The sequence below is a fragment of the Artibeus jamaicensis genome, unplaced genomic scaffold (assembly GCF_021234435.1).
Source record: "Artibeus jamaicensis isolate MK-2021 breed Jamaican fruit bat unplaced genomic scaffold, CSHL_Jam_final contig_601, whole genome shotgun sequence".
NCBI lineage: Eukaryota > Metazoa > Chordata > Mammalia > Chiroptera > Phyllostomidae > Artibeus > Artibeus jamaicensis.
The window spans coordinates 815,535-842,979 of NW_026521902.1; the positions used below are offsets into that span (position 1 = coordinate 815,535).

Below are 27,445 nucleotides of genomic sequence, written 5' to 3' on the forward strand. Positions count from 1 at the left end.
GAAGGATTCACAGGAACAAGTATAAAGGACACATGGACAAAAACTAAGGTGGGGGGAGGAAATGGGAGGGAGGTGGGGAACACTGGGGGAGGGGTTGGCTGAGATGGGAGTAAAAGACAGAAAACTGTACTTGAAGAATAATTAAATTAAAAAATAAACATAAAAAATACTGGTGTCAAATAACACATTAGACCGAATGAACATAATTGACATTTACAGAACATCAGATCATACTTTCCTCATCTGTGCACATGGAACATTCACAAGGTCACAAAACTACCCTCAGAAAACTGAAGAAGACTGAAATCATACCAAGCATATTCCCTTACCACAATGCTTTGAAATTAGAAATCAACTTCAAGAAGGAAGTAAAGAAACCCATAAAAATGTGGAGATTAAACAACATACTACTAAAAGTGACTGGGTGAAGGGGGAGAAAAATGTGAAATAAAAAGATATATAGAAACTGACGAGTAGGATGAAATGACACATGAGAACTTCTGGGATGCAGTGAAAGCAGAAAAGGAAATTTTACATCACCGCATGCCTATCTCATGAAACAAGAAAAATTCCAAGTAAACAACCTAACATTACATCTTAAAGAATTAGAAGGAAATGATAAAAATCAGAGCAAAACTGAATAAAAGAAAAGACTACACAAAAAATTAATACAACAAAGAGGTGGCTCTTTGAAAAGAAAAGAAAACTGACAAACCCCTGGCTAGACTCACCAAGGAAAAAAGAGATGAGACTCACATTAACAAAATCAGAAATGAAAGAACTTACACAGATATCACAGATATACAAAGGATCATACTAGAATACTATATACCAGCAAATTCAATAACCTAGAAGAAATGAGCCAGTTCCTAAAAATATATAACCTTCCTAGACTAAATCATGAAGAATTAGGAAACCTAAGTAGACCAATCAACAGAGATAAAATTGAAACAATTATCACCAGAAAGCAGGGACTCATTGGTGTTGGATTGGTGATGACAACCTTTGTTCGTCACCTCTCTTTTGTTAGTTGCTGCTGGTCATTTCTTTTCACAAAAAATACTGTTTGGGTTTGAAGACCTGGGAGAAGATGATTCTGTAATCTGCTTCATCATACCACCAAGAAGGATTACCTAAATATATTTCAATTATATATTTTCTAAGGAGTGTGTTCATTTTAATAATGCAAGTTTCAGAGCAGCAGGAATGTTGACATTCTTATTTGTATATGAACTTACAACTTAACAAAGTGCTAGTCACCTGTTATTTTATGTAATTCTTATAAGGAAGAAAAGGCAGAATTTATTACCCCACTTTTATGAATGAGGAGCTGAGACCCAAAGGGATTGAGTGAGTTTCCAAGTCACACAGCTAATTATAAGGTAGAGTCAAGATTCTGAAGTCAGATCCTGTGACTTCAAGGCCAGTGCTATTTTACCATACCTTCTGCTCCCCTTAATGGAAATGATTTCCTCCATCTCTGATCAGAAACATCTTATGGTATCTTTAATGTTCCTTATTATAGCAACCAGCCTTATAGCAGTGATTTAACTGAGTTAAAAACAAAAGTAGGGGGAGAGAGGTGGGAGAATACTCTTATGTGACTATTTTATTCTGATCATGAATTAACCTTATAGGCCTTGGTTATGATGAAATTATTATCAGATCTTTTCAGCATTTTTCCCTCTCTGGTTTTCAGGAAACTGCTCAGCTTCCTCATTAAACTAGACCTGGATCCTCCAAGACTGATAGTGGAAACAAGATTCTCCACATGCGAAACTTGCCCTCCTTGTAGGACCTTAGTCTCATCTCTACAACTCACTTTTCCTCTTGGTGTCTTTTGCTTTTTATTTTCACCATAATCAAGGAACTTGTATTCCTCATTTACCACTTTTTTTTTACAAGAATTTATTCCTCATCAATTCCTTGTGTTGTAGCCCATGAGTCCAAACTGGAACATGCAAAAACATATCACTGAAAGAGCTAGGTTAACAGCCAACATGCAAGTGGGTGTTTTTGTTTGTGAGTTATGACTTCCCCAGGGCTCAGAAACTGCTGGCCTCCTTCCATCTTCCCACATGTTACCAAGAAGCATGTGCATAGATCCAGGCCCTGCTTCATGATCATAGCCAAGAAAGCAAGTTCTACAGATTCCACTTCTCTCTCTGACCTTTGCAGTGTCTACTTTTCTAGGTTCTGTGTTTCTCTTGAAGCCTACTTTTATATAGTGGTTCACAGCAGGCATGGTGACCATCTTTAGGATGTGGTTTTACTGTGCTCTCCAGAGGGCAGCCACTTCAGGTCACAGATCCCTCAGTGGTCACCAGGCAGGCAGGTAGACAGAATATTGAAGTAGGATATTAGAATGATGTTGAGTACATTCCAGTGTAATGCACCAGCAGTGCTGAAAAGGTTTGTACTTCAGTTGCAAGTGGCTTAAGCTGACACTGTCTTTTTATCCTTGTAGGTATCATGAACTGATCACAAAATATGGAAAGCTGGAGCCTTTGGCAGAAGTGGATCTAAGACCCCAGAGCAGTGCAAAAGTAGAAGTCCATTTTAATGATCAGGTAGAAGAAATGAGCATTCGTTTGGACCAAACAGTTGCAGAACTAAAGAAACAATTAAAAACTCTAGTGCAGTTACCCACAAGCAACATGCTTCTCTACTACTTTGACCATGAAGCACCCTTTGGACCAGAGGAAATGAAGTACAGCTCTCGGGCACTGCACTCCTTTGGCATTAGGGATGGAGATAAAATTTACGTAGAATCCAAAACAAAATAACCCCTACCAGACGTGTAAAAACACACCCACACACAAGGACTTCCTGGGGGCATTTGTTTCCACATAACATTCTTTATGAGGGAGAAGATAGTTTTTGTGTTGATTTGTTTTGTTTAGGTTTGAGGGGCATATCTATTTCCTCCTAGGATGGGTAGGGGGCTGTTTGGGGTATTTTTTTACGAAGATCTCTGTGGCTCAGCCAGCAGAGTGGGCTACACCTTCAGTTTGTGTGTCCTCTCTCATGGAAGGATGACTGAGAAATCACCGTGGCACTGTACTTACTGGGACCCACCTCCTGCTCAGTTGTCGTCACTATTTGCACACACTTGTGAAGACAGCAGGAACAGTGCCTCCTGCTCAGAAGGGTGTCTGAGAGTCTTTGAAACAGGAACAAGGATCTTCACAGGAAGGGCCAACCCTTCTCTCTCCCAGATCCTCTCTTTCCCTCCCTCTCTCTCTTTTTCTTGTTTTGGTTCAGTTTTCATTTTGACTAGTATCTGCCCATGTTTACTAATAGTTTACTAATAGTTTTATTGTGTCCACACCTAACTTCTCAACTTGGGTGATTTTTCATTTCTCCCTTTTGAAATAATTTAAAGTGTTTTAAGCATTTTTTACCTGATTCTGATCTCAGGTGCTCAGTTAGAATCTATAATTCTGTTAGGATCTTGAAGAAGAGTAGATGGAGAGTTAGCACTCCAGGAGAACTTGCTGTTATTATGCAAAGCCTGCCAGAGCAGTCTGGTCTCCCTGTATGCAGCTGTGTCGATTCTAATGTTCTTCACACGTTGTAGCAGCCATCACTTTCATAACGCAAAACGTGTCAGATTCCAGAGGGGTTTTTTTTTGCTCACTGAATGTATTTCCTCACACCTCTCTTTTTTATTACTTTGATCTATTGGGAGTAGAAGCCTGACTTTTTGAAGAACCCAGTAGAATAATGCGCGTGTGTGCCAGGAGAGCTGCGAGGCAGCTAATGGGCCACAGTGCCTGTGAAGGCGTCCAGTGGTGGGACGGGGGTGAGGGGAGGGGGTTTTGGCTCTCCTGCCTGTGCCATTGTTTGAAGGCCTTGCTCCTGCACTTTGCATTAAAAGAGGGAAATTGTAATCAAAGGGAGCTTTGGTTCCCAGTTCTTCCCTGGGATTTTATGATGTCATAATGGAACAATTCTTTGTTTTACATGTTAATTTAGTTCCTCTACAGAAGAACAGCTCTGACTAATGAGTAAAATATAACTCTCAAAACTTCGGAATTGCCTTCAAGTCATGTTTTCTGCAGAAGCATATTTAAACCACTTTTCTTTAAAAGCTAGTTCATGGCCTGCTGTGAAACCTTTGTTCTGTCCCTTTGTTAGTCAGTGTGGTCTCTGTCCTTAGCAGATGTCTTTCTTGATCCACTGTCTTTGGTGGTGGGAGACCTGAGAAGGACTTAGTGTAACTAGGGCAAAAGATGTGTACATGGAGTATTTTTTAAAGAATGTAATCACTATGATTGTTTTCACCTTTGACCTTTCTACATGATTCCATTGCTCCTACAAATTTTTTAAGAGATTCTTTGTGGCTTGTAAATTCATTATGTCCACGATGTTGTGTTTATTACTGCTACTTTAAAAACTTTTCTATTCCATAATAGCAGATGTTTATTCTCTTAATGCACTTCAGGTTCAGTACTTGTGAAGCCTTTGACCCAGCCCACTGAGTCAAATCTACAGTCACTGTAACATTAATGGTGGAAACCAAAGGGTTTGAGAAAGGTGAATGTGAAGCTTCTTCTCCTGCTGCAGATTTTATCTTTCCAAATCATAAAAGTAGCTCTGGTGTTCCAGGCTGGGCATAGACAATAATGATTATTTTGCAGTCACAGTTTCCTGACACGTTTTTGGAGGTGGAAAAAAGTGCAGCCATGGCGTCAGGGTGCTGAGAACCCTGGGTGCTTTGAGCATGAGTGCCGGTGAGCTGCCGGGACCCAGCCTGACTGAGCCCTTGCTTTTGTCAGCCTGGGCAGTGGGTGCCCTCCTGTTTTTTCAGGCTGGGTATGACCCCTGGCTGTCCCACAGTGGAAGGCAGAGAGAACACTTATGTTACGCTTTAACCGTAAGTGGAGTGGTCACAATTATTAGATATTTTATATATGGCAAAGTTTTATGAAATGCTTTTATACTCTTAGAGACCTCCTCTTTCTGTTATTGCAGAACACAGTGTCCATTGACTGCAGGTGTAGTGTCCTGTTGTGCACTGGCATGTCGGGGGAGCTTCTCGTTTAATTCCATGGACATGGGTGTTTTAGGCCATTGTCAGTGATGGCTTTCTAATTGCTGACTGATTTTTGGTTGAGACAATCTAATCCAGTCACCAGTCTTTTAGAATTACAGAAGTAAATGAGAAAAGCTGTTTGAGCACGTGTACTTGTAGATTGATTTGAGTGGCTGAGTAAAGAAGCTTCTTTCAAAATAAAATCGGTCCTGTGTGGACACTTGTAACCAAAATTATTTTTGTAACAGGACAGAGGAGAGCAGACACCACAGACCTTTCAGTCTACAAATTATGCAGGGTTGGTTGCTGCGGCTTCTTTGTATTTTAATGTCGACTTCGTCTAGGTACAGTAAGAGCATATTATTGACATTTATGAGTCAAAATGCTGTTATAGCCAGTATTGAAGAATTATTTCTATAGCACAGTATATAAAACATCGTTCCTAAAAAGAGAAATTCTTTTCAGTGATGAAAAAGGAAAGGAGCAGTAAAAGAAATCCAAATAAAAACCAAGGAATATGGGTGTGTAGCTGCTGAAGCCACAATAGAAAGCAGTTTTCTAGCTTGAATTGTTGGAATATCTTAGAATATTTTAAAGAAAACTAAAGTTCAGACTCATGTCTTTTTATTATTAAAAGTTGCCATTGTTTCTGCAACTGATTGCCACAAATACCTAAGAAAGCAGCAGATGTTCTGTGACCTCTTGTTTCTTTAAAACCTTTTAGTGGAAATCAGCCCAAAACATGAGCTCAGTGTAACAGAGCCTGGTGTTATTGGGCTCTGTTTTAAAGTTTTGTTTACCGCACGAGATGAAAGTGCCGTGGTGACCACACGTGTTGGCTGTGTGGGGCAGTCAGTGGTGTTCTGAGTGAGCACAGACAGCCCGCGCTGACCGGCCACTGGGGGGCGTGCGCTGGGAGTGGGGGTGGAGGGTGGGGGGGTTGCCAGTGCAGGTGGGACTGGCCGGCTGTGTGTGAAATGTGAATGCAGCTCTAAGCAGTGTCATTTCTATTTATGGATTTGACTTTTCCCTTTGTTTCGTGTTCGGTTGAAAATACAAACAAGCTTCTTTCAAAACCCTGAGAAGCTATCTGTGTTACCGAAAGTGTTGTGAACACTATTTTCCGTAGGTGCTTCCTTAAAGTGTGCGTCTGTGGTAATGACGGAGAGGGACTGGCCTCTCTCAGGCTCTTCACCTGCCAGTTGTCTCCTGCAGTTAATGGAAATATATATATATATATTTATTTATTTTAGAATATAATTTAAACATGTTCTTTGCACTTTTTATTAATATATGTATAGATAGAGAGTTAATCTTTAAAAAATAAAAACCCAAGTTCACTTTCTCTTTGTGTTTTGAATTTTTTCTGGAGCTGTATGGTCAAGGTATATGTTTATTTTTATAAAGCTGAAAGTCACCATCGGTGCTGTGATTGACTCCCTGGGGAACTGGCTTCCATGGATTCAAGTCTCGACATCTGGCCCTGGGCAGGTAGCTCAGCTGGTGGACAAGCAAGCGTCCCAACCCACCGAGGCTGTGGGGCCAGGGCACATATAGGAGGAAGCCAGTGAATGCATAAAAAAGTGGAACAGCAAATTCATGTTTCTCTCCCTTCTTCTCTTTCTCTAAAATCAATAATATTTTTAATTTTTTTAAAAGTTTCACCATCTTAACAAAGTTAATTGGAGTTTTGTTAGAGTTAGAAATGAAAACTGCCACTGCTGTTGTGTTAGCAAAATTTTATACTTCTCCCTTCATACTCTTCATACTCCCTTTGTAAGAATAAAAACTTTCTGAGGTGTTTGCCCCCCCCTTTTTTGAGTAAGAATGAAAATCTCATTTTGATGATTTGGAAATTTGTGACACTTTTTTCCTTTGAAAATAATTTTCTGTAACAAGAGTTTTCGACACTTGAACCCTACCTTCTTATTAATAATTTCTTGGTAAACTGTAATGAATTAACATTGTGCCAAGAATTAAGGTCCAAGAACTCCATTTTATTTCTGTTTTTAAAAGACAGTCTATTGACCTCTCTCAGTGCTTCAAAAGTACATAAGTATCATCCTGGCTGGTGTGGTTCAATGGATGGACTGCCGGCCTGCAAACCAAAGGGTCACTGGTTTGATTCCCAGTCAGGGCACATGCCTGGGTTGTGGGCCAGGCCCCAGTGGGGTGCATGCAAGAAGCAACGACACACTGATGTTTCTCTCCCTCTCTTTTTCCTTCCCTCCCCCTCTCTCTAAAAATAAAAATCTTTTTAAAAAAGTGCATAAGTATCATGATCTGTTTATTTAAAATTATTTCTTTCTGCCTCCAAATTTCAAATAACTGTAATTTTAACTTCTGTTCTAAATTCTGTTTCATTAGTATGTACTGTGGGCTTCTCTGAGTACTTGTAAGCACTGTGTCCACTTGTGAGGCAAACTGTCCAGACATGGATACCTATTGGACTGAAGTGCTTTAAATTCCATATTGGAATGTTTATAAAACCAGGCTAACTTTTGAAGTTCCTTTTTTGTTTCCAACTCCTCTCTGGAGAAGAAATAACTGTGTTCTTCAACTTAGGCTTAGAACTTTAGCGTTTAAATTTAGCCAGTTTTAAATATGTTTTTAAATATATTTTAAAGTAAGTGTTAAAACCTATAGAGGTTATTGTACATATTAACATCAGTCATTTCATCTACTTTTAAATTTTTCATGTAACTTAAGAGTTAGGAATTGAGTTAATCCATGAAAAGGAGTAACATACCATATTGTATCATCTTAAAATGTAATGTGTTTCAGATTCCTTCAAAATTTGAGTGTTAACACTGGAAATGTTTAGCTTTTTTAATCTGAAAATTTTAAATATATGAATGAACTCATGTATATATGAATATAATGTAAGTAAACGTATTCTTCTGTTCCCACCTTATTCTAAAGAAAACATGTTTGAGTTCAGCATTGTTCTGCTGAGTCAGTGGCATTTTTATAATTTTATCTCAAAACACTGAAACAGTGACCTAAGTAATCATTAAGCCCAATAAATAGATAGCAAACTAGAATAAAGGAAGTTCTCTTTAAATAGGTGGAATATTAACACTTTCATTTAGCTGTGGAATTTATGTACTTGACAGCTATACCATAGCACTTCCTGCTAATGTTGTCTGTAACACTCCACACAGACACATTTTATTGTTTTTATGTTTTACTAAAGTGATATACTCCTCGATATCTATTTACTAAGTTGATTTGTTCTATGACAAAATCATTGATGTGGCTGAATGCTCAGAATCAAAATTATAATTTTCCCTGGTGCCATTTCCAGACCTGAAATTATGTTATATGTGTATCTGTCACCCTCTGAGCCTCTGAAGTGCCATGCTGGACACTGCAGGGCCATTGGCAGGAATAAATGAACCAGTAATGTGATGCAAAGAAACTGACATGTTGATGTCTAACCTGAGAATATTCTAGAACCTGAAAACTTAGTTTCAGTAAACACACAAAGGTGAGAGGTTCCTCAATTCCAACTCAGACTTATCAAGGAGGCATCGGTGTTCGAGTACATTTAAAGTTGGTGTTTGTGGGAGAAAATTAAGGTTATGATCTAATGGAGTCTATATTAGAGGTTTTGTAATAGAAAAGGATGAGGCTGTCACTGCTATTGTTTCTTCTTAAATTCCAAGAGAGAACCTTGAGAAGGGTATAAATATAGTTTACAAAATAGACAGGTTATCGTTGTGGTGGGCAAGATCTAGAACTGACAAAAATAATGCAATTTCAGTTTGAGTCTTGCACAGACTCTTCATTCTTGAATGTTTTTTGGTTACTATAAGTAGTACAATTAAGGTGCTAAATAAATAATACTGGGAATAAGGGGAAGTAGACATTAAAGAATACAGACTTAAGAGGAAGGAAAGTTTTCTGATACCTCTGAAACATTTGAGGGCAGATTTAAGCTTTCCTCCACTATTAGAGAATACACCTAGGACATTATGAATTGCTCTGGTTGTGTTAAAATTTTGTTTTATGTAAATTTCAATTTCTTTACAAAAAGAAGTCTTTAATTTTAAATAGAAAACTATTTAAAAATTAAAGAGGGTATACATTAGAAAATCCCATTCTAACCCTTGTACTCCATCTTTTATTAGTGTCTTGTGTCTTTCCAGAATTTAAATAACAGCGAAGGAGAATATATCTTCTTACTGTTCCCCTTATATATGAGGTCTGTCCAGAAAGAATCCATCCATGTACTGTGAAAAGTAGAGACATTGAAGAAGATACAAGAAACATTGTGCATAAGACAGTGATGCCTCAGTCCCCCTGGCTCCTTGGGATCTCACACAGCTCTTCCAGTCACCACCAGTGTCCTTATCATATTTTCCTGAATCTCACTGGTGGTCTGAAATCTTCCCCTTTTCAAAGGTGATTTTTAATTTTGGGAAAAACCAGAAGTCACAGGGCACCAAGTCTGGGCTGTAGGGAGGGCTGAGGCACCTGAGTGATTTGACATTGTGCCAGAAATACTGCACAAGATGTGATGCATGAGTGGACACGCTGTTGCGATGAAGCTGCCAATCACCAGTCACCTGTAGCCGTGGCCTTCAGAATCATCTGAATAGTTTCTGTGGAGGAATGTTCAAGCTTAACACAAAATTTGATGCAGATTTGTTGTTCCACTGGTTCAATCATTCTGAATGTGAGGGCCACACAGCCCACCTGCTCACTCAAGGGCTTCTAACCGCCCCCACTGACTAGTACAGTGAAGTCATCATCAGTTCACACATGCACACTCCAGTCCACTTTGCTTGGCTGCCAGGTTAGACTGATGTCATGCAAACCATTCTCATTATATTAACAAAGGCTGGACTTTTCCCAAACAGACCTCATATAGCAAAGTTAGTGTATTACAGACTATCACGCACCTTGCTTTTTTAAAACTTAAAATGTATTTTGGCCATCTCTCATAGCAGTACATAGGGACTCACTGTATCCTTTGTTTACAATGTAATACAGATGTAATTGATAACATTTTGACCGATACCTTATTGATAGATATTTCAGTTCCTCCCCCTCACTCACTCTTTTTAGTCTGCAGCAGTAAAAGGTATGTATTCTCTTGCATGTTTAAAACAAATCTGTAATACATTCTTAGAAGTGGGATTGCTGCATCAAAAGGTTGAAGTGTTTGTAATTTTGGTAGATATTGCCAAAGTATTCTCCATTGGAGTTTTTTTTAATCTGATTATATGACTTGTTACATCTCTGCCAAGTGAAAGACTGAACTGACCTTGGGTTTGGTGCATTACTCCTGGTCAGTGCAGCCAGGCAGTGGTCTCCCTGCCCAGGCACACAGACCGGGCTGCAACTGAAGCACAAGCCCACTCTGAAGGAGCTGGCGCAGTGTGTATCTGATGAGCCACCTTTGCTCTGGAACCTAATTTTTGATCATTGGTGAGTGAGATCTCACCTCTGTAGGAGAAGGTGCCGGTATATGTATTACTTACCCTTAACAATGTATGAGCATTTGTTTCAGCTGAGTGCCCTTGAAAATTGATAGATTAATAGCCCCAAAGCTCTCCACTTATTGTCTGTAGTAATCAGAGCCACTTCTGGCTGACCAGTGAAATTCTTCTAAAGGAACTAGTTGGTGCTACTTGGTGAATAAGGAATATAGTGTGTCTAACCCCTATATAGTGTCTCTTTTTTCAACTTTATTGCTAATGTGCCAGCAAGGATGTTAGAATAAAGCTAATTGTGACTTGTTTTTTTTTCCCTTTTGGTCATGTTGGTCTACTTAGAAATAGCTGTTACAAACTCCTTGGCTGGAGGTAGATACTACAGCTACTTTCGGAAAATATCTTTGAATATTTGTTGATAGTTTAGAGATGAACATCTTTTATTATTGAGATCTTAGATCTATAAAATTTTTCTTACTACTTAGCAAACATTTGAAAGTGTCATTCAATGTGGTTTTCAAAATACAATGCTGCTTTTCTCACAATGAAGCTTAGCCCCAGCCCAGTGTCCACAATGAGTAAGACCACAAAAATAAGTATTACTTAGAGGCAAATAATATTAATTCTTTAACAAGACAGATTCTAGAGCATTAATGCAATAACTGAAACTGGTGCTTACGGCTTGCTGTTTACATGATTATTGCCATGATACTAATAAATGTGAAAAATTTTAGAAATATTAAATCAGGTTTTTAAGAATGAAAGTCCAACAGGCTGCATTAGCATCCATTTTGTGAAAGTTGACCCAGGTGTCCAGAAATGAAGATTCCCAGGCAGGGAGAGAAGCAGCGGGCTGGTGTCTCCCATATAGCACTACAGTGCTCCAGTCAGTGTGTCTCACTCTAGACATGGGCTCCCTCGTCAAATGCTATTTTGCATGGAGTTCTATACCTATGGATGAGGCATTCTGCATGCCTCCATCCATGCTGAGGGCTTAGCCTTGACTCTGTTATTGGCAGATTGAACATTCAGAGGCAGTGGTAACTAGTACAGCCTTGCTAAACTGAAGGTTTGAAATAAAATGCACGTTTCATCTTTTTCCACCACCAACACCGTTCAGTAACAAAGGGTCTACTGAACCTACGACCCACGGGCAGGGCTGCTTGTGTTGCTGCAAAGTTCTTTTATGCTCTTAGCCCTAGTCAAAGCTGGAAGAACTCACATCACCTGAATGTGGCTGCAGCAGCATTCACAGGGATAGATGCATGGCCACTAGGACCCAAAGATAGCTTCAGAGGAGGAAAATTTTCTTTGTGGAGAGGTTACGAGACACAGGGTTTTGTTTTTTACTTTGAAGACGAGGTCCCAACATGACCCTGACCACTGGATTTCTAAAAACTTGACTGAGGTACTAGCTCTGAGTCTCTGAAGGATTTATCTTCCACCTTCCAGAAGTCACCTGTGAAGCTCTGCTTTGTAAAGGTGGCCTTGACTGAGGCTGTTCTTGAGGCAAGAGAAAAGGCTACCTGCAACAAAACAAACATAAACTATATAATTCCCTAAAAACAACAAGTGAGTCTTCCATGCTAATTTGTATTGCTTTGTTTTCATAAGTTTCTACACCTTCTCTGTCAAAGAGAGATTTTTGAGCTCAGTGGAAGTGAGAAGTGTAGTTGACCAACAGCCTTCAGCTGTGAATCCTCAGCACTGTGATTCCTAGTGCTCTGGCGTGGCCTCAGCACCAGAACCAAGGGCACACCCCGGGGGAAGGCCCTCTGCCAACTAACAGACTCAGTGGTGAGACAATGGCCTGATGCTCTTCACCCAAAGCAAGACTTTACGAGTGACCAGCTAGCATTCTAGAGAGGTTTGCTGAACTGACAAAAACTATGCCAAGTACTCAACTGGGGCAGCTCTATTATGCCAAAATCAGGGCCTAATTGAGAAAACCTTGTCTATACATAGACATAAGATTTTATATGTATAAGATTTATCATATATACACATGTACATACAGACATACATGTGTGTGAGAGTAAGATGGCATCATCTGGGTAGATGTCCTCAAAGATTTTGACTCTGTAAATTTACCAAGATTTCTGAGCCATCAGATATGTCTGACTCTACCTCACTAAGAGCTAAAATTTATCCCCAAATGGGAAGATGAGAGAGAGGACTTTTGTTTAAGGCAACAGTCCCACCCCCTTCAGAAGCTGCTCCCATCTCCTCTCCTAACTGCTAGGCTTACAATCAGGGATAAGGGACAGCATTACTCAGGCCCAGAACATGCTGGGCCTGCGGAGGGAGAAAAGGGGCTAGAGAGCTGTAAGACCCAGCAGGCACAGACTGGCACAGCATCAGGGAGGGGAGCACCCATGGGACTGGATTGTCTTAAGAGTGTAGAATTGTGGAGATGGCACAATGCAAAGTCAGGAAATGTCTATTGACTTGGGGAACATACTAGGGATATGGCCTCATACACTGGCAGGGACTGCAGGAGATGGTGCAAGCTCACTGCTAGGGCAGCTCTTGGGCACCCAGAAAAGACTGATGGCCAACACTGAGTGAGGCTGGAAGGCCTGGATCACTGTGACAGGTGGCAGAAGAAGGGATTAAAAGGTTCAAGGCTGTGAACATGCTGAATCAGATATATTATGGGAGTCTGGAAGAACCACCTGATGACCATGTCCATGGGAAAGCTCCTTATCCACCAAAGGCAGCAGGAATGTTCTGGTGAGTGAACCAGAACACTGTGAACCTCCCCTCTGTAGGCCAGTGCTGATGGCATAAGAGGTAATCACAGAACCCAATGTTCTGATAGCAGTGACATGGTGGGCACCTGGAGCGACAGAGACCAGGTGGAAGCTCTCTATTGCATGGAGCTAGGGCTCATAGTCTTCATGATGACTGACAAATCAGAGCTGTAGCCCAGGGGCCCTGGTTCAGAGAGAGTTACGGCGATGATTATAAGTATGGCATCCAAAGGCAGTGTAGACGGAAACCAACCAGGGTATTGCTTGTTATAGTATATAGTAAACAGCAAGAATTTGTGAGCAAGAGGCCAAAGACAGTTGCCCCAATAAAAAGTCTTGATCCCTTGCTCAGTTTGTGAATATGAGTCTATTTTCAAATCTGGAATCCACAGATTGAAAAGGTAACTGGGTTCCCAAAGGGAAGAACTCTGCAACACCATCACAGTGTCACACTGGATAATTCTTCCAGTCCTTTCTCCGGGACCTATTGCCATTCACTTTAGTGAAGAATGTAGACAGGGGAAGGAAATACCTGGACATTTTGAGGACTGGGATGAAACTATCACTGGACGAAGCATTTAAGTTAACATCAACACCCAAAGACCCTCCCCGAGGGGGAACACATAGAGCCCAGGTAATACAAGGAGTCTTGGCCAAGTCCAGCTTACAGTGGGTCCACAGGGGCAGCAGACGTACCTGGATGTTATTTTTCAAGTCTCAGTATATAATTGAGATAAATGTACTTAAGCACATTGGGTCCATGTTCTGCGGGTACCACTCCAGCCAATGTAGTAAATACAAAAGTGTATTGCATCCCCAGGTCAGGAGATGATTGTGAAATTTAGTGTCCCTCTTACAGAGTAGTGGGAACTCCATTGTATCTCCATTAAATTGGCCACAATGAATCCTAAGAATGACTCTGGGTTGCTTCAAGCTTAGCCAAGTGGCAGCTGCTGTACTAATACAGTGTTTTTACCAGAGCTGGTTAACATGGCTTTCAGGTATGTGAGATGTGGCTACTCATTTGGCAAACATTTTCTTCCTATCTGAATCAGGAATGAAGATCAGAAATAGTTCAGGTTCAAATAAAACAGACAGCGGTACACATTTATAGTTTTGCCCCAGGGCTGACATCTGGACCCTCTGGATTCTACAGCACATCACATTGGTTCACTACCAATCAGGTTTGACTGGGCAGGATGAACGAGAGATGTTTTGCAGGGTGGGGCCTCTGTACGACAAGCTTCACAGGTGACTGCCTCCAGCTACCCTCACCCTGCATTTCACCTAAATCTTGTCAGAAATCTTGGCTCACTTTACATCTTCAGCAAAATGAGCCCTCCTACCAACATGTTATAAAAAGAGATTTTTGTCTAAACTCGAGTAGATACAGAGAACAAGCTGTTGGTCACCAGTTGGGAGAGGGGATGGGGGATGGGTGAAAGGGATGAAGAAGCACAAACCGCCAGTTATAAAAATAGTCACAGGCATGTAATGTATAGCACTAGGAACAGAGTCAACAATATCATAATAATACTATGTGTGGTGCCTGATGGGTACTAGACTTACCAGGTTATCACCTGTAAGATATATATAATCACTATGTGGTGCACCTTAAACTAATATAATATTGTATGTCAACTATAACTGAAAATAAATGTTAAAAATAATCTTAAAAATAAAATATAAAAAATGGCAAATACAAAGATCTTTGTCATTTCTCCACCTGTGACCACTGAGTGAGTACCTAAAATACACTGTCACTGACTGGCTTCCCAGCCCAACCAGACAGACCAGTCTGCCCCTGCACGCCCGGCATTCCTTGCATCTGTGTTCTCAAGGCAATTCTGACCCATTTATGCCACCATCCTGTGTGTCTGGTTAGGCCCAGATGGCATTTATCTCAGCAGGAGTTCTGCTTCAAGGAAGATGCAGTGTTTAATATGGGTCAAATGGCTGGGATACAAATACCCTTGAGATCATGAAGAAAGAAGACCAAAGCAGTTATTGTGCCAGTGGGAGTTTTATAAACAGAACCAACTAGTTTGCTTCAAGACAGTTAGGCTATGGGACTCGCACCTTAACAAAGACTGGGCAAGGAGAATGTTTTTTAGGTGAGACTGAGTTTAATTTTATTTTGGTTAGGCACTCAAAAATGAGATATTCTGTCACAAAAATATGTGCTTTTGGAGGAAAATACCATTTGATATCTGTAATTAAACATATGTGTAAGATTCATAACACTAGTGGGCAAGATCTACTGAATCATCATGGGTCTTTAGAAAAATATTGAATGATTTATACTAAATCATCAGTTCCCCAAATACTCTTGTCCATTTTAGGACAACTTGTTCAAAGCTGGAATGACGTTATTTTGTACCATCGACATTTATTTTTAAATGCCCATTCGCAGACAAATTTGGAGTAGATTTGAATTTCCCACTGACTACATAGAGTTTTTGTCTACTACATTGAAATGGTTTCTTTTTAAACAAATTCCACTCTATTTTTCTCCTTCTTCACAATGCCTTTTCAATGATTTACTTACTGCCAAATTTCCTCGCAGGGAGTCTGTCCCTCTGAGGACCCTCACTGGGCACCCATAGAGGCTACCAGCGTGCAGGCTGGTCCTTCCTTGTGAGGATCATGTCCTGCACTGTCCAACCCCTCGTTTTTGCTGGAAATGGCCCTGGGCAGTCACACTGCACAGTGGAGGGTCAGGGAGGAAAGGGAGGAAATAAAACCTGGACAAGTTTGAGCGAGTTTCTTTAAATACTTCATGCACACCTGTGAAAAAATCAGAGTAGAGCCTATCTGTGGCAACAGTTCAAACCCATGGAAACTAAAAAAAGACTACTACAAAACCAACTTGATTTAAATGTTGGGGGCAGCAGCTTTGTTTGGGGTTTTAATCCCATGCTGGTGGATGCTAATTCGGTAACTTTATACAGTCGCCTTTTTTTCTGGGCACAAAGGTAGAAGGGGGGTTTCTTTTGTGTTTTTCAGTGCAAAGTGATTCCGATCAGAAAGGCTCAAGGTTTCAGCTCCAAGTACCTGACATTTCCATCTGAATCTACTTTTTTAAAGGGGGGTGGGGAGAAGGTCTAGTTTTTCAGGAAAAGAACCTCTCTACACAATCCTGAAACTGATCTTTAGATTTACTTTTTCTTAATCAATAGAAAAAAACTTGATTGCAACTCAACACTTATCTGACTCTAGCTCGGGACTAACTGAATTTTTGGTTTTAAGAGTAGGGGATTCAGACATCATTTCAGGAATCAGAAATAATTGGCAGCAAGAGGGGGAGAACTGACATGAATTCTTGTTTTGCCTAATTTCTTCCTGGTTTACCAAGATTTGGCTTAATATTTCTGACTCAATTTCTCCAGAGTCTACAGAACAGGTTAGTGACATTTTTCATAAATACAGATATTTAAATGAATTCTCCTTATGCTCTCTGAACCGTTTCCCTAAGGGCTCAGCTGTAACGTGCGCAAGGCGTCTCCCTTCCTCCGCTAAGGCTTTGTGATCTCTCTGAGAGTCCTAGCGCCGTGGTCAGCAAAACTAATATTTATTGTGTGCCGGAGGGCTCAGTGTGTGTGCTTGACAACCGAAGGTTTGCAATAAAACTCTCACAGGGTAGACTCACTGGTTTTGGCATGAAATTTTGGTGGATGAGCTATGATAGGTTCGAACAATAAGAGGATGGTTTTGTATTTAAGAACGCTGTCAGGATCAGAAGCAAACTTCATGGTCTGCCTGTGCACTTGGTTCTTCTGCAGGAGTATATGTAATTGGTGGCTTGCACGGGTGTTTGCATCTCAGCTTTATGGAGCTGCACAGACCGGCAGTTCTTCCACTGGAGAGTGAAGCAGCTGGTTCAACTGGTTGTGATTGAAATGAAAACAGGTTCACTTTTGTGATGTCCCTTAATTAATTTCCTGGAACTAATTACTTGCTTATGTGCTGGGGTGTATTTTTATTGTAATTTCAAGGACCGACTCTGGCATTTTAAAAAATTATCAATATATCATTCATTTCACTAGGGAAAGTCAGTGGACAGTTTTATGCTGCCGTGAATCTGGCAGTACTTCAAGATGGTGGATTTGCTCCATACTATAGAGAAGGTGATGATGGCAAACTAAATTTTTCTACCCGTAGAAATCTATTGTTTCAACCTATTTTTATTTGAACCTTTTTGAAAGCTGCTGTGAAAATCAGAAGAGCTGGGTCTCATGGAGGATGGAGGTCTGTCCTGGAGACACAGCTGAGACCTGACTCTTCAGAACCAGGTCCTGCTTTTCAGGACTCGAGCAGCTGCAGAGCAGATGGCTTTCTTTGGCTCATTGCTGTGCTCATTGAGTTTATATAACTTACTGATCATTTGAATACTCTTGTTACACTTCCAAACTGGCTTCTCATGGGCCAGTCTAATTTGTTCATGACATGTTGAATTTGGGAGGACCTGTTAGCATTTGGGGAATTTCAACATGACTCAGAACTCTGTTGATGTTTTATGTGAGTTTTTTTCTGTGATGGTTGTTATGTGTCATGGGATTTGCAACTAAACAAACCTGGTATTCTACTTACTTTGGCAAGCTGGGGAATTTTTTTTATTTTTCTTTTTAAAATTCCAGGATGAATTATTCATCATTACTTAGAATTTGGGTCTCTTTCATCTTTGCTCTTGTACAGCAGCAAGGTGAGTACTACACAATTTTATAAAACTCTTGATTAGCATGCTCTTGAATTTATAAAGAGACACTTTTGTTGGAGCCATAATTGTTAGGGTGGGTGTGTATGGGCCTACAGATACACACAAAAAATGTAAATGAAATTTTGTTGTCAATGGCAAAATACTTTAACTTTGAATAATGTTTATTTACATTCCTACTTTTTTCTTATTTAACTGTGAACACAATTTGTACATACCAGCTTACCCCATGGACTGGGTCTGTAGGATAATGGAAATTGTTTCCCCTGAAAGTAGACAGGGTAGGTGTGTGTGCAGCCCATTCTTGATGACTGACTCCCATTAAGGTGTTTAACTTGAGGCACAGAGTTTAAAGAATACACTTGTTTTTGTCCAAATCAGGAAATTCCATTGACATTGATGTTGGTGATGTATGTGTTAGAGGCCTTTTACAATGGCCCAAAATCTGAAAATGTAAGTGAAATTAAAAAAAATATTCCCATCAGTGGTGCCTTCTTTTTTTATCTGTGTAGCCTTGACCGGGATAGGTGAGAAGCCACATATATTTCTTTCTATTGTTTTTGGATTTTAGAAAAGAAAGGTGGGAAAGTCTCCATGAATTTGAAACTTCTATGACTAAAGTTATAAAGCATCTTTCTTTGTTTTGATTACCTGGCACATAATTACAAGTATGAGAACAGATCTATAAGGCATGTATACCCCTAACACTTTTCTAGGACTGGGGGCATTTGAATAGTTGTAGCATGTAAAGTATAGAGTGAAACTCCACAATAATGAAAGAGTCCCACTGACTCTAACCTCCTACCCCTGCTCTAAGAATGTACATTTTATTTGATGAAAATAAAACCCCAAAGTCCAGAGAGCACAGTTAGGTTTATTATGAAATCCCTAGCCTAAAGCTAGCATGAGTGGTAGCTTTATTAACCCTGATAGTATTAAATAGGCCATGCTATTAATGTTTTTTTAATAATACTAATAGTTTCCAAGGTGGAAATTACTGTAGTCTAATCCTACTCCTTTTTATTAAGTATCTATTTTTATTCAACAAGTATTTCTTAAGTATTTACAATATTAGATATCTTTATTATTTGTATTTTTCTTAACATTGAGAAAATTTTAACTGTCCCTTCTTTTCTGTTTAAAATCATGCATTAGTTAGGCTCACTCATGAAGTTTACCTCCCCATTGGTGCAGAGAGAGCATCCAGGGGCCATCTTCCTGACTGGTGGACCTGCTGCCTTCTCCAGGCGGAGGGGACCCCAGGCTCAAAATGCCAATCAACCTTGTCATTAAAATGGCTGTGATTCAGTGTGAATAGGAGCCCTTATTTAAATGTGGGCATCACTTCTAAATAGTTCCTCATGACATGATTTGATTTATCATTATTAAATTGAAGAAGTTTATCACCTTTCAAGTTTAATAAGTATAATGGTACAAAAAGGAATTATAAAGAGATTTTTTAAAAATTCCTACCTTCTAGGAATTTTGAATTTGTAACTTCTGTATAAATACAAATGTTCAAGAACCTCTTTTTGTCTACAATTGTGACACTAAATGAAGCTGTCTGCCAAGTGCTTCTGTGATTAAATTAGCTGCAGCACCTCCTAGAGGTGGGAATTTGGTTGGCTTCTCAGAGACTTCTGAGGCCTGGGGAGCAATGCTTGTGTCTAATGACCAGGCTGGTTTTCCCTGCTTTCCTTTGACATTAGCCCTTGGAAACGGGTTAGCTCTCCAACTAGGTAGACTACCTCCTGTTCCTTGCTCCAGAAAGAGAGAGCTTGTGCTTAGCCTGGTCACTCCCCATTCTCAATCACATGAGCCATCACTCATGAAAAGGCTTTCATTCTGGGCTGGGCTGGCCAGCCTGTCACCTCCATTGCTCAGAACAGGGACTTTCCCAGGGAGGGCCTCCCACCTCAGAATGGGGCGTTAGCATCTGAGTTGCAGCAACAGGCACCTCCGGAGTTGAGGCCAAAAACCCCAAGTGAATTTGACACTGCCCCTGAAAAGTAATAATTTAAAAAAAAAAAAGAAGAAAAGAAGATGTTCTATTTTCATTCAAGAGAAGAGAGGACAGAGAGAAAAAAGTTACATCCAAATGTAGATTATTTCATGGAGATCATTGGACCCATTCAGCAGCAAGGTAGACCCTTGGGAAACTGCCTAATTTCTATCGCTAAACTGGGCCACCCCCTGCAGGAGTTTGGAGGAGAAACAAGCCAGGTTTCCAGAAAGGTGGTGGCACAGTCAGGTGACGTGGTGCTGACCAGGGGGTGGGAGAGCACCCTGAGCCTCCTCTCCAGAGAATTCTCTGGGGCCCAACCTCCCTGGCCCAGGGTCCCCCGCTGTCATTGGTAAACAGGAGCTGGGCAAAGAGCCTTCCTTCTCACAAGGCTGAGACTCAGTCAAGGTCATTCACAGGGCAGGTACTACAAACCCTCCCCTCCCACTTTGTCCCAGGTCCAGCTGCTGTTTGTTTCCTTCTGGGATCTGGTATCTTCAATTATGTTGGGGGAGGGAGGAGGCCCCTTTTGGGGAAAAGGCCTGAATAGTACAATTTTTGTGATGGAAAGGAGCTTCATAGCCACAAGCCACCTTGTCTGTACCTTGTCTTCAAACTGGGATCCAGTGGGCTGAGCCCTGCCAGACTCAGAGGACCCCCTCAGGGCTTGAGAGCTCAGGCATGGGTGATTTCACAGCACCCCACCAGCCTTAACCATTGCTCTCTCCAGAGTGCTTGGAAAAACAGAAATGAGGTGTGAACTGAATTCTTAGGAGAAGCAGCATCACTTCCATTCCCCCTTTCCAGGGGCAGAAGAAAATGCACAGTGTGCAGTTTTGTCTTAGGATAAACAAAAAGGGAGTGTGACTTGCTTTCAGTTTGTAAGGCTTACCAAAAGAGACGGGCTTCTGTGGGTGGGAGGGAAGTGGCTTGCCCTGTGGGAGAGTGGTCTGCCATCTCACTAACCACTGTGTCTCTTGACAGTTCAGCCCAGGGAGCTCATGTATCCATTTTGGCAGAATGACACCAAAACCCCTAAAGTAGATGATGGAAGCTCGCCTGAGATCAAGCTGGCCATCCCCATTTTCTTCTTCGGGGTCCCTTACCGCACTGTCTATGTAAGTGGAGGCGCAGCCCATGCAACTTTCCCCTTGTCGCTAAGGATAGTAAAAATACTTTCTTCCAGGGCTCCAGGAGTAGAGGAAGATTTATTGGCAGCCCAAACGACAGACTCTGAGGTATCCTGAACTGATCGATCTTGTGATTAAGGTAGTCAAAGGCATCTTTAATGGCTAATGTTCATAGTATACAGGACAATCCATTTCTTTTGTAGGTGATTAAACACAGGCGGGAAGCAGAGGCCTAGCACCATGAACATTATTTCTGCTGTTACAGGAAAGTGAAGCAACCAGACACCGAGGGATTCTGCAGTATGAGGTTTATTAACGTGCACGAGACCAGAGGATCAGTCTCCAAATTCTGAGCCCCGAACAAAGGATTCTTGGGGTTTATATAGTCTACGGGGTCTTCCTGTCTACGTAGCAAAGCAGGATACAGAAGCAGAATGTGGAAGTTAGTTCTAGCTACATGGCAGAAGCAGAGTACAAAGGCTAAATGCAGAAGTTAGTTCTAACCGCGGGGGTGCTAGTCCTAGCCCTTATGAATATCCTGCTGTAACTTGGCCCTAATACCGCTCTTCCTAGGGTGCTTGGGGTTTGGGTAAACAAAGGTTCTTCAAAGCTTCGTTTCACTGCCACTGGATAAGATAAAAAGATACAAAGAACCACAACAGGAGCAGTATCCTTTTTCTTCCACCCTGGGGGTGTGAAGAGTTTAAGTATCTGTTGTTCTTAGGCTTCCTTCCAATTTGAAGCAGAGTCAGAACATAGTAGACAGGTAATCAACTATCTTGTTAAAGTCATTTGCCAATTCGGCCACCCTCACTGGGTCTGAGATATGCTATAGGGCCCCATTGTCAAATGTGCGTGAAGAAATGGTGCTGTTGGCTGTCAGAACTCTCCTGGGAACCTATGTTCTCATGTTATTTTTTTGGTTCATTGGGTTTACTGCTCATTTAGACCATTGGATTTTGAAAAGGTTAACAGTAATTGAACCTGTTTTTATCTTTGGCCTTACAGAATTGGGTGTGGCTTATGTAGATTGTATCCTGTCCTATTGTAGTCTGGTTCCTGCCCTGGAGGAAGAAATGAGGCTCCAAGCACCTATACCTCTTGCCCTCTCTAAATCTGAGATACCAACGTTTGATTTACAACTCAGGGCTGAGTCCCATTAGAAAATAGTTTCTTGTTCTGTTGTGTAACCAGTGGCCCTCGAATGTGCAACATCAGTCACTAGGAACTGATTTCTTACTAGAAATGTCACTTCTCAGACCCCACCTTGGACCTGCTGAATCAGAAACTCTAAGAAGGGAACCCAGGACTTTTTGTTTTATTAAGCCCTCCAGGGGATTCTGAAGTCCACCTACACTGCAGAATGACTGATCTTGTCTACAGAATATAATTAAAACACAACAGCCATCGCTAGCTTCTTCTGCTGGTCTTTGTGTTTTAATTGCACCCAGTATTCCTTAGCAAAAACATTTATCTGGCATCTTGAGATGCCTTTTATGCTCTATTCACAGGAGAGCTTTCGTAGTCTGGAATAGCTGACTGTAAACTTCAGAAAGCGTTGACCTGATTTTGCAGATGAGAAAGGCATGAAGGATTTCCATTCTGGAAGCCTTAGTCTCACAGACAGCCGGAACAAATGCATTTAGTTAAGCTCCTTTCTCTTCCATGTGCTGTGTGACATGGAGTCTGAGAAATTCCTGTCCTTGCAGAAGGAATCCACCCTTTAATTTGGGGTGGATTTATTTGAGGGTAAATTGTTCCTAAGAGTTTCCAGCACTTTGAGTGAGCAGTGCAGCCTTTTTCAAGCCTCTGTTATTCACTATGTTATTCACTTGCAGACAATAGACTCAACATCCTTGTAGCTGGGTCTCTAGCTTCCTTTCCAAACTCCACACCCTTGCTTCCAAAACAGACTGATAGAGCCTTGGCCTGTGCACAGAAAACTTACTTTTGGTTCCATGTCCTTGTCAATGCACATACTATTAATAATTCATATGAACATAAAAGTTAGCATATACAGAAAATGATCTGCAGATTTTCTATATCAACAAGTTACAAGCATTTCCATGAGCATTTCTGTGTTAGCCACAGGCTGAAGTCAGCCCCACCCACTGACACACACAGCCTCAGATTCAGACAGGCAGGTTGTTTGCAGGCCCTATGTCCACAGAATGTACACACTGGCTTCTGTCACAGTAAGGTTTTGTAATTTACCAAATTTATGAAGCCATTTGCAAATCATGAAAAAATCACCATGAGGTACAGTAGAGCAGTTGTGACATCTGTAGAAGTCTTTTAAATGTCTCATCGAGAGCAGGATGTGTTTCATCCTGAGATCTCAGTTTGATGATGAAGTGTCTGATTTTCGTCTTTTTTCTGACACTCCCCACTTGTCATAAATAAAAATCAGGTCTAATATACAGCTTCTCGTTTTTTTAATTTAACTTTAGCTTCCCTGTTTTATTCCTTCAGCCTTTTTGTATCTCTGACTCTGGATCATCTTTATTGACCACATCGCCCAATCAGACACACTCACACAAACACACAGCTACACACTCATTCATGCAAAAACTCACATGCACACTCTCACATACAGGCACACAGCCACACACGCACTCAGACATACACACAACTAAGTAGCATTCGATAAATATAAACAGTTACGATAAAAACATGAAAATGAGACTGATTATTAGTAAGAAATGCAGTTGACTAAAAATTGAAAGTAAAGAAAACCAATGAGTTTGGAAGTAAACAAACCTCCTAGTTGAGCAATGTTTGGGAGTTCTAATTCAGTGGAAATTGTTTTTATTCACAGGATTAGGCAAATGTCTGTCTTGGGGTAGGACTCCAAAGTTGTCATGGCCTCAGACCCACTGTGCCAAACCTCTCCTGTTTTCATAGGTCAATAACAATGGAGTTGTGTCCTTCAACGTGCTAGTCAGCCAGTTCACGCCAGAGTCCTTCCCCTTGACGGATGGGCGGGCCTTCATTGCTCCGTTTTGGGCAGATGTGCACAATGGGATTCGAGGCGAGATCTATTACAGAGAGACCATGGACCCTGTCATCTTGAAAAGAGCCACCAAGGACATCAGGAAGTACTTCAAAGACATGGCAACCTTCTCTGCCACCTGGGTTTTCATTGTGACCTGGGAGGAAGTCACATTTTATGGAGGGAGCAGCACCACACCTGTAATAATTCACATTTTCTGTTTCCATTTTATATCCTAACATCTAATTATTTATTGTCTGTCTTCATTACTGAGAAGGAGTCTAATTGTTAGAGCTGAGGATGGTCCATTTCCTTGAGTTAAACTAATGAGTCTTGCCACTCATTTTCCAGGAAATAAGGTGAGATATACTTAAGCAGTCCAGTCAGCCATAGTATTTCAGAAGATCTCTAACCCCATATCACTGGTCATTACAAATGTGCAAACAGAACCCAGCCACAATTTTCTTTTAGCAGGTAGCACTTCTGTTTTGCAGGAAAGGGATCCAGGCACTGAGGCCTGATTCAGGCCGTGTGGGCAGGTGCCTATCAAGGACACAAAGGTCCTTGTATCTTGTCAGAGGTGCAGATGCCTCTCCTATTGGCTTATTTCCCTTTTTTTGTCTTTTTTCACAAAATCTGGCAGGACAAAAAAAAAAACAGGGTACTGGCTTTGGGAGCAAATGACCTGACTCAATTTATTATGTTATGACCTTTTTTTTAATTGTGACAGGGGCTGGCATTCCTATTTAATGCTAATTGGAGTGGGCGGTTAAAGTGTTTCCTGAATAAAGTTTTAACATCTGCTCCAAAATCCCAAATGAGCAGTCAAATAAAAGTCAAATAAGAAAGATTATCGCTGGCATTATAAGCAGAGATAATCAACTTTCCACATAAAGGAACAGAACGTACTTTTCACAAAAGCCTGAAGCTTATTTGGGTGACTTTGGCAGTGGAGATTTTTGAAGGAGCAGATGCATCTTCATTTGTATAATTTCCAATAAGCAAAGACACTAAAAAACCTGCCCTCTGCTTTCCTAGGATTATTTTCAATCCCATCTGTTTCCCAATTTCCTTGGCAATGAGTTGGCTGCTTGTGGGTGGAACAGAAACTGGAGCTAGAGACCGAGGTGGAAAGTGCTGGGCTAGCACCCCACAGCTGCCACTCAGTGTTTCAGCACCTGTGTTTCAGCACCTCCTGACCAGAGGTGCACCTGATCGCCAGGGGGTTCTGGAAAACAGAAACACAGTTTAAACAGGGGATGCACTGGCTAGAAATAACCTCTTCCTCTAAGGAAGAGCCCATTTTCTTCTGTCATGCTATGGCTTGCTAATGACTCCTTGGGTGATGTTTTTTGTCCTTTAAGCCTCATACTTACAGCGTTAGAATGTCAGATGCCTGCAAATGATACATTTTAGTGTTTGTGGAGGAAAAAAGAGAAGAAATGCCCAACAAACACTGACCACCAATTTTTTTAAAAAAACTTCTACTGGCAATTGAAAATGGCAAGATAATTTAGATACTTTCTGGTTTGTAATTTGAAGAAAATTTCTGGACTAAGTGAAAACTGTTTCAACAAGGATGAATGAGGTAAAATCTGAATGTTCTGAATTCCTTGGAAGAAAACATAATACAGTCCTCACAATTGCAGAAGTGCCTATCCATCCTGTCTTGAAATTGACCCCCTCTTCCAACTCCTCATTATCCCAGGTTCCCTCTTCTCTGTAGGAATATCACCAGACCAACTAAACACCAGGCATGAGAGGTCTTTAAGAGACAGAGGGTCTCATGGATACCCAATGGAAGGGGAAGGAGAAGACTAGTATTTATTGAAGGCTCACTATGAGCTCAGCTTTGTGATAGGCTATGTTTGCATATCATATGAGCCCTCACAAGAATGTTCCATAATAACCACTCATAATAAGGTGAAGGACAGACCCAGACAGGTTCCTTCTGGGCCCTTGCCAAAGTGGCAAGAAAAGAGATTTCCACCTCAGAGAAGGCAGAGCAGGGTTCAAATTGGTCTCCTAACTCTAAATCCTGAAGTTTTTCCTCCAAGTATATTAGAAGTCCTCTGGGGTATAAGAGGGTTTTTAAGAATTTGAAAACATAGTTTCACAAAAGGAGATCTTGGATGAGTCTCAAAACTGATGGCGGAAATGTATATGTGTGTGGGAGGGCCAGAGAGCTTCTGAGTGCCCTTTGGATGGCTGGTTGGTTTTGAGGTAACTTCTGGGATCTGAAATAGGTTGCTCTCAAGACCTGCTTGAACCAAAGATATTTCCAACTTTATTTCAGGAGAAGAAATTCACCTTCTGAAGGAGAAGCCCAGTCTACAGGAGGGTTTAGCTTTAGTCCTTGTGTGACCTTGACTTCCTGCCTCTCTTGAACCTGACCCTGCAGTGACCTTACAAAAATCCTGAGCTCACTCCTCTCTTTGTCCCACTTTCCTTTTTGATAGAGCAGAGCCAAAGCATGGAGGTATATACCTGGGTGACTCTATCACAAACACCATCAGCTGTGGCAACCACGGAGCTTGAGAAAGACATCCTCATTTACAAAGGGCTTTTCTCTCCTTGTACCTAGTCTCCCTCACTGGGAACTCTAGGATGGGCAGTTTGGGGCTTCCAAGATCCTCTACCCAAGTTTGATTACACAGGATAAGGATTTGGGTCTTTCTCTGAACCTGACAAAATGTTAACCAGGATAGTATCCAGTAGCTGAGGAAATGCAAGGTTTCAGTGGAAAAGGTTGAAGCAGCCCCTCCTTTTAACTCTATTTTAATTTCCTGGTAATGTGTCAAGGGGTAGGGATGAGCAAAGGAGGATAGATAGTAAAGGAGAGTTTGCCACAGCTTGTTTCCAGGGCTGTTTGCAAGGCTCGTTTGAATTTATATAACATCTCTGTCCCAAACAGTTTAACACTGAGACAGTATGAAAGGACAGTGTGATAAGAGATGGACTGGAGCTCTGGCTCCACTCCTGTTATCCGTTCCTGGATCATTGTGAGATGCAGCAATTCACTTCCCTGAGCTTTCACTTTTTCAAACTGTAAGATGGGACTGCCCCCCCCCACACACACAATTGCCCATCTTTGCGTTGGTGTGAGGTACAGATGTGTCCGATGATCTTGCAAATATAAAGTGATGCAATTAAGGAGCAATTCCCTGCCCCCCTAAAATGCTCTATAAAATCCCTTTCCAAACACCATTTTAATAAGGGGAGCCATCTCACCCAAATCAGTGTTTTCTGGGAGGTGAGAGACACAGTCAGTACCACTACTTCAGCCCTCTGTGGGCCCTCCACTCGCCACTCAATCTGCTCCAAGCAGGTGCTTGCAGCCCTTTCCCTGCCCAGACCATTTCCTACAGTTTATTC

The 27,445-nt window shown here is 41.1% G+C and overlaps 1 protein-coding gene across 2 annotated transcripts in view; it reads left to right on the top strand.

Annotated features, from left to right (window-relative positions):
- Positions 1-27,445, top strand: part of LOC119061200 (tubulin-specific chaperone cofactor E-like protein) — a 208,600-nt gene that overhangs the window by 62,147 nt on the left and 119,008 nt on the right. The window contains exons 9-11 of one of the 2 annotated variants that reach the window (XM_053670667.1): positions 17,870-17,934; positions 20,933-21,066; positions 23,983-24,270. In XM_053670667.1, the coding sequence (XP_053526642.1) occupies positions 17,870-17,934; positions 20,933-21,066; positions 23,983-24,270 (487 nt within the window). Of the gene's footprint in view, positions 1-2,467; positions 5,974-17,869; positions 17,935-20,932; positions 21,067-23,982; positions 24,271-27,445 lie in introns of those variants that run through there. The other variant, XM_037161652.2, reaches the window with a different exon arrangement.